Source organism: Talpa occidentalis, unplaced genomic scaffold (assembly GCF_014898055.3).
Source record: "Talpa occidentalis isolate TD23 unplaced genomic scaffold, MPIMG_talOcc4v2.1 talOcc4.3, whole genome shotgun sequence".
Taxonomy (NCBI): Eukaryota; Metazoa; Chordata; class Mammalia; order Eulipotyphla; family Talpidae; genus Talpa; species Talpa occidentalis.
The window spans coordinates 24,576,246-24,584,456 of NW_023603184.1; the positions used below are offsets into that span (position 1 = coordinate 24,576,246).

The 8,211-nt window shown below is 35.5% G+C and overlaps 1 protein-coding gene across 1 annotated transcript; it reads left to right on the forward strand.

The window, feature by feature from the left end:
- The first annotated feature begins 6,315 nt into the window (after positions 1-6,315).
- On the forward strand, positions 6,316-7,254 carry LOC119254929 (olfactory receptor 491-like). The gene has a single exon (XM_037521965.1). It carries the CDS (start codon positions 6,322-6,324, stop codon positions 7,252-7,254), a length of 933 nt encoding a protein of 310 aa, XP_037377862.1. The 5' UTR covers positions 6,316-6,321.
- Positions 7,255-8,211: the final 957 nt, after the last annotated feature.

Genomic DNA, 8,211 nt, shown 5'->3' on the forward strand with positions numbered 1-8,211 from the left:
AATAAATTCAGAATAGACATAATTTTCAATATCCATGTAAGATTTTAAAAATCTTAGCCAAAAATCTTATTTATTTAATTTTTTTATTCATTTATTTATACAAACACCGGGTACAGTCAGAAGCACGGTAGGGTGAGAGAATTCACCAGAGGCAAAGCAGAGAGCAGAGCAGAGCAGGTAGATTGATGAAGTACACTGCTGAGGGGAGCAGCAGGTGGCAGGAGAGGTCTGCACGCCATGCGGGACCCTCTTCTGGTGGCTGGGGAGCAGCCAGGGATCGAACTGGTGCTGCAGAGGCTGCAGGCAGCTTTGCAACCCAGCGCTCAACCGCTGCGCCACCGGGGAGGCCCGTTAGCCAAAAATCTTTCTTCTCTAGTGAGAAGAAAACAGATTGATGTAGGAAGAGCATATTTATGTTTGAAATTTCAAAAAATTTTCCTTTGTGTCTCAGAAGAAAGAGATGCCTTTTATCGGTATTGCCATTTTTTCTGGTATGGTGACACTATCCAGTCACTAGAGTAAGGTAAGATGGGCATAAGGCAATACAGTGCCATAGAAAAAAAAACTATTGATGTAGAAAAAAAGAAAGTACAGGAATATTTTCAGAACTAATGACATCTCCAGCAAGTTTGGTGAAAACAAAACCAACATAAAATTCAATTATTTTTCTTTATATTGGCAACAACGAAATAGAAAATGAAACTTTATAAATAATTTACAGCAAAATAAAATAATTGCAGGGGGAGGGTGTGAAATGTCCCAGAGAACACACACACACACACACTTGTGAACATAATAGGAAAATGTTGAAAAGTAAACCTGTAAACAAGAGAAAAATAACTGCTTTGGGGCACAAGAAGCAATGATATCCTTAAAGGCTGGTTTCTCTTCAGAAATCACGGAATGATTTATTCAGACTTATACAAGGGAAAATAAACATTCAATCAAGATTTTTAAAACTGAAAAATTTTCCATCAATTATAAAGGGTAAAGAAATTTTCAGATAAACCAACTCGAGAAAATTTGTTACCCAGGAATCTGAACTTTCATAAAAGAGGTAAAAATTTTCAGCTGTAAGAAATAATTTTAGGCTTAAAATTTGATGTATATAAAGGAGGGACATATAATGGAAACCAAAATGTGTGTGTGTGTGTGTGTGTTTTAGCTGTTAATTGGTAATATTTTCTTTTTCATAGTTTGGGAGCTTGCACAAATTACATAATTGTGTAACCAACTCATTATATACGAGGAAGTATATTGTTTTCAAGTATGAACCTGTATGTCCAAACTGCAGGATTTGCGTTTTTAAAAACCTGCAGTATAATAAACTTCAATATAATGAGCACATCCATTTAAAATGTACAATTTGATTATATTTATCTACTACATACAGCCATGTCTTTACTGTTCTCCCAATGGTACACATGGTATTACGAGGATTAAAAAGTGCTTTATGTGTTGGAGAGCAGGGACTAACTTCAGTTATTTGACAGGCTGAATAAATCAGTGATTAAATGAAAGATGGTCTTCTTCTCAGCTTCTCAGGTCTATGGAGCAATGCTCACTCCCATTGTCTTAAAGAACAATAAGTTAGTTTATTTTTCTGGAAGGATTGAGCAAGGTTCAGATCTGCTGACAAACACAGTTTTGGATTTGGGAAACTGTTTCTTTTTATTTGATGCTGCAAACCTCTATCTCCCTTTAAAATAATTTAAGGACTTTTCAATAGGACTGATGAATTTGGGAATCTGTATGTTGCAGAAAATTATTTTGCTGGTTGCTGTTGAAGGTGAGTCCATATGACAGCACATGATTTCAGAAGAGGCATGGGACAAGGATTGGTGCAAGAAGTAGAAGAGTTTAACCCTGAATAGAAATCAAGGATAAAAAATGATGGTTGCACATAACAAATCACCTGGAGATGCCTCTTCTTACCAGAACTATTCAAAAGAACTTAAGAATGATACATCCCAATAGTAAACCTTAGAGACATGAAAAGGAAGGAGATTTTTTTTATTATAAATTTTATTTTTATATTCTCCATACAATTGCGACCCCCTTATTTTGACCCCAATTCCTCCCCTCCCCGCCCCCTTCCCCCCATAGAGTGTCTCTGGTTCATAGTTGTTCGTTGATTTTGATTTTTACTTTCTTATAGTTATTCATTTTCCTGGTCCCTTATTTAAGTTTTCTAGATTCCTGTTATGAGTGAGATCATCCGGTATTTTTCTTTTTCTTTCTGGCTTATTTCGCTGAGCATGATCCCTTAAAAAGAAGGAGATTTAATGTGCTGCCTCAATGATATGTGTCTAGATGCTTCGGAGAGCTTTTTCTAATTGTTCTGTCGAGGGATAGGGATAAAAATTTGATATTTATGAAAGGAACAATACTGTGTATACTGAATTTCACTATTAGAATCATCTTTAATTTTTCTACAACTATATAACCACTAGGTAAAATCACTTCATCAATCACTAAAACAAGTAATTTCTTTGCTTGCTATTTTTCCCTTCATTATAATGTTCTTTAATTTATCTCAAAGGTCATTTGAATTGAAAATTACTTGGACTTCATCCTAGTCTACCAAGTAACAAATTATTCTCAATGGCAGATGTTTCTGAGAAACCAAGAACTTCATTTCAATAAACATGGGAGAAGGGATTGCAAAGGTAACCATAGCATATAGATGCTCCTTTGGGGAGGCAACCTGCTTAATGAGTTACCTGGCTCAAGAAGTCATTTCTGTACAAGCCCAAAACACTTTCCTCAAAGGGCAAAAACAACAGGCCTAGGGGACACGTCATGTCCTATAAATTCCTACTTTCCATCTCACCACCCACAATCTCACAGCATGTAACTGTTCCTTGACCAAGAAGAGCCTTCAATGGTTCACAATGCCAAGTATGCAGCACACAGCACCCTACAAAACTAACAGGGAAGATCTGATTTATAAGGTTCTCTTTGGAATTCAGCATCAACTGTTCTGACTGTGAATGGTGAGTGCAAATTTATGGATTTTGTTTAAATAATTTACCTTTTTATTCCTTGAGACTGAAAATACTCTGTCACCCATATTAACTCTTGACCCCTGTGAAAACTGCCCTCCACAAGAGATGCCCTGCAGAACGGTCGCTCTGGGCACCCAACCAGGCTGCCCAGGGTTCCCCAGAGGCAGTGTGGATGGTCTGCAGGAGCCAAAGGCACTGGCAAGTTTGGGTACTGACACTGAGAAGGAAATCAGGGAGGAGCCACCTGATATTTATATTGGTTTAGAACCACAGACCTAAGTCCCCTATTCATCATCCACAGTGACCAGGCACTGAAGGAAAGAATATTTGACATCAGATTCCCTGCCCAGGTGGGCAAGCTTGAGTGGGATGCTGAAATGAAGTGGTTTGGAAATAACCCTTGGTGGCCAGTAAGAGGAAGGGAAGCAAAGATCAGTTGGCATTTTTCTTCCCATGATATTTTTAATTTTAAGCCTTTTGAACATTTGAAGTTATTCTATGATGGTATTTATCAGTTGAGTGGATGTTTAAACCCTTAAGAACTGACATAATATCGCAGAAAATTGTTTCCATGCAAATTAGCCTAAGCATCATGTTAACCTGATTCTAGTTTTTTCCCTCCCTTTCTCCCCCAACATGATTCTTAAAAATACAAAAGCTGCAAGGAAGCAAATATAGGCATGTGTAATTAAAAATTAATAAGAGAGATTATGAAACACCATGGATATTATGCTAGGGAGTTTCAACTATTTTTCACCCATCACTACAATTATAAAGATTTTTAGTAAATGAGAAATTTTATTGGTAATGTTAAGTGAAAATTCAAATTATAAAATGAGAAAAGCAATGGCTAAATATTCCATTACATATGCCCCCAAATTAAAATATCAAAATCAATTATGACCTATTGCCCAAGTTAAAAAATTGTGAAACTTCACGAAGTTGTTAATTATATGTCAAAAAATTGAAAGCATATTAAAAATTATTTGTAAATTCATAGAATTTACCTTCAGGGATTATTATTCAGCTAAAGAAAATGAAAAGAAATGTATATATAGGTGAAATTTTAGGTCACTATAATAACTGATATTAATGGTTTTGATTTTATAATATTTGAATGAGATAGTTTAGTAATATTTTCCTACCTCTATTTTATAAATCTCATAAATATAGCTTGATTTTCTAATTTCCACAGAATCATTTTATGCTCTGATCATTGCATTGGACTGTGGTAATTTATCCCTGTCTGCCTTTATACCTGTAGTTGATCCTGTTATCTTAGAACTGCCTCAAATCACTAGAACTCTGCCTTGGACACCACTTTGTGGCAAAACACAAAGAAGTTATGAATTCAGCAAAACAATGAGAAACACTGAGTAGCTGGTATTTTCATAGTTGCAAATCATGAAGATTATCTTACTAAGAGCACAGACTACACTTCTTTTGAATTATTGTTTAAAGAGAAATATCTAGGAATGGGATTATTTTAAAAAGTATACCTTTGTTTCTTGCATTGTCCCCAAATTATTATTCAATTTGTAAAGTTAGTCGTTCTGAGAATAAAAAGTTATGAACAGTTAAATGTCCAAAATTAGTGTGAGTTAATTAAATTAAGCTCTAGCCACTGAATGAATACATATAGATCTCAAAAACTATGTTTTCAGGAATTATTATGTGATAAAATTTATATTGACATGTAAAATAAAAACTTTAGAATTAAAAGTTGTCTACAATGTTTTAAAAGCTATGTTAAAGTATATACAAAGGAAAAAGTCCTGGAACAGAACACCCAATTGATAATAGTTAAATTGTGTGATATTGATAGTACCCTGATTTGAGACAAATGCTTTTTTTCAATATTCCAGTGATTTTCCAACATGGTACGTAATATTTGTTAAAAAACAAGATATTACTTTACTTATGTTAATTTTATAAACTTCTTTTTTATTGAAGTAACAATGCAGTAGGACATCATGTAGGCTTCTGATGTGCATGATTATAAATTTGTATATATATTATATTCTATTATATTCTGAAGGTCCAACTCCATCTTTCACTGAACAATTGACACCTTGAACCTAAATTTCCCCTCCCCTACTACTTTCTCTTCCAGTAACCACTAATTTGCTCTTATAGCTTCAAGGTTTTTTTCTGTTTTATTTAGATCAATCATTTGTTTCATTATGTACCACAGACAAGTGAAATCACATGGTCTTTGTCTTTCTTCATCTGACTCTACTGTCTTCATTGTCTTATCTCTACAAGACCTGAGTCTTTGAAATCTGGTTCTCCACAGCCTATTCATTACACTAATCATTCATTCACTTCTCAACATGTTCTTTACCCATTTCATTCCTAAGGATGAGTTATCTGTCATATGTATAAAATAGAGTTATTAAGAATATAAATAAATTAGGAAGAGTGAAACATAACCAAGCAAACCACAGAAACCAGAACCCAGAATAAACAAAGATAATTTTGATATCTTCAAAAATTGATGTCAACACAAAGTCAGGTTTTTGTCATTAACTGTTAGGAGTTAGAGAAGGTTTTGGATAGAAATGAATCCTGTTGGATGAGGAGAAGTCACACAGGGTAATGATAGCAGAGGTGGGAGACAACCAAGCAGGAGGCAGAGAAAATCAAAGGCTAAAGAGGGCAGAGAACACTGAGGTGAATCTAAATTGTACAGGAAGGTTGGAAAAGTACAAATGTTGGATGAAAACATTCTCAGGGACAAGCACAAAAATCACATATATGTGGTATAATATGTATAAGACAGTATATTTAGCACAGAGTATGGTGCTAAAGAGGCTAGGTTCATTGTGAAGTAGTGTGAAGGAAGTGAAAAATGTAAGAGAATCTATTTGATATTCTTTTTAATTTGGCAAGGAATCACAAAGCAGATACATTGTGATCTATTAGGGGACCAGAAAAAGGGTTGGGAAGTATATACATATAGCTAACGAAGAGGAAAATTACTAGATATGGAGAAGACTGATTTGAGATATTTGTTGGATTTCCAGCTGGAGACTTCCAGTAAGTTAAATAAACTAAATATCTGGACTTTGAGAGAGATCAATCTAGATGTCAAAGCTGAGAATAAAGAAAAGACTATATCCAAAATCACAGTGAGGGTGAATCAGTCTGTATTTTTGCAAAGAGGAAAAAACAAAAGTCCTGTAGAGCACAGATTTACAGCCTGGGTAGAAGAAATGAGTCTGAGAAATAAACAGAGAAAACCAGCAAAAATTTTCATTAGCATGGAATAAATGAATGTTCACATTTGCCTCAACAGGTATCATTCACAGAGATGGAGATTGGGAACCATACCAGCGTGACAGAGATCATCCTTTTAGGGTTAACGAAGGACCCTGGCATTTGTGCCATTTTATTTGTGATATTTCTTGCATTCTATACTGTTACTTTGGTAGGCAACATCAGCATAATCGCATTAATAAGAACCTGTTCCCAGCTCCACACACCCATGTACCTCTTCCTCAGCCATTTGGCTTTTGTAGATCTTGGATTTTCCTCTTCAGTAACACCTATAATGCTTACAGGATTCCTTAGATATGGAATGATGCTCCCTGTTACTGGCTGTGAAGCCCAGCTTTGTTTTGTGGTCTTGTTTGGTACAGCTGAGTGCTTCCTGCTGGCTGTCATGGCCTATGATCGCTACATGGCCATCTGCTCTCCCCTGCTCTACCCCACCAAGATGTCCCCCAGAGTCTGCATACTCTTAGTGGGAGTTTCCTACATTGGTGGGTGTGTGAATGGTGGGACATTTACTGTTTGCTCAGCGAGCCTGTCTTTCTGTGGCCCAAATGAGATAGACCACTTTTTCTGTGATTTTACTCCTTTAGTGAAACTTTCCTGTTCTGATGTCTCCATCATTCAAATTATCCCTTCCATCTCTGCTGGATCCATCATAGTGGTTACCGTGTTTGTCATCTCTCTCTCTTACATCTTCATCCTCACCACCATCCTGAAGATGCGCTCCACAGAAGGACGACACAAGGCCTTCTCCACCTGCACCTCCCACCTCACAGCCGTCACTCTCTACTATGGAACCATTACCTTCATATATGTCTTGCCCAAATCTGTCTACACAACACACCAGAACAAAATCATATCTGTGTTCTACACAGTAGTGATCCCCATGTTGAATCCCCTCATATATAGTCTGAGGAACAAAGATGTCAAGGAGGCTCTGAGAAAGGCAACTGTCAGAAGATATTTTTAATATCCATTCTTAGTATTGCAGCTGGGACCTACAAATGCTGCTTAAATGGCTGCTTATACTAAAATCATAGTTCTTCTAATTCTCACTCTTAGACACTTAAAAAGCAACATATGGTTATCTTGATACAGTGATAATGGTGGTAATACTTATAACTATTTTGAACACCTATATGTGCCAAGCACTCTATATATTTACCAAACTATAATTTGCTCTTATTATTCTAAGGACTTATTACTTAGACCGGTAGATACCTAAAAAGTAATTTTCTTACTATTGCACAGAAAGTTGTACTACTCTAAGGCACTTTTCTAAACACATTTCATATATTAAGTGGTTTATTTATTACAAATATTCTATGAAGTCATACAATTATTTCTATATTACAGATCAATCACCTGGAGTACAGAGACATTAAGTTATCCAAAATCATGGATAAAACACAGTAGGACCTGTGTTTGAATCTTAAAGTCTAGACACAAAACCGCTGTGGTTCTCCATTTAATTGTCACAGCATTTCCATGATTGAGTAATATATATTTCCCTTGATTTACAGTTTAGAATACAGAATCTCAGGGTGATTCAATAGTTTTTTTTCAGTGATATGTGCATGCAAGACCACAAATTACTGATGCAGAAGTGATGAGTAGGGTAATAAAAATTAAAAACAACATTTTATTCTCTATGTTTTGAGCAAAAAATCCCCATCATAGGACTAGGTTGTGATGATTCTAAAACAAGGAAAAACAAAACATGTGAAAAATGAAGTGATTCCCATCTCTTAGGAATCAGCTCTGAAAACCACGTTCACATGCTTTGCTAGAAAGTCTATTCATAATTAAACACACCATAAAAATAAATTTCCCACTTCTCATTACATATCACTATATATATTCACTTGGGAGCAAGAATTAGAAAAGGTATCTTTAAAATTTTAAGCACTGCATTTAATGCCTTAAT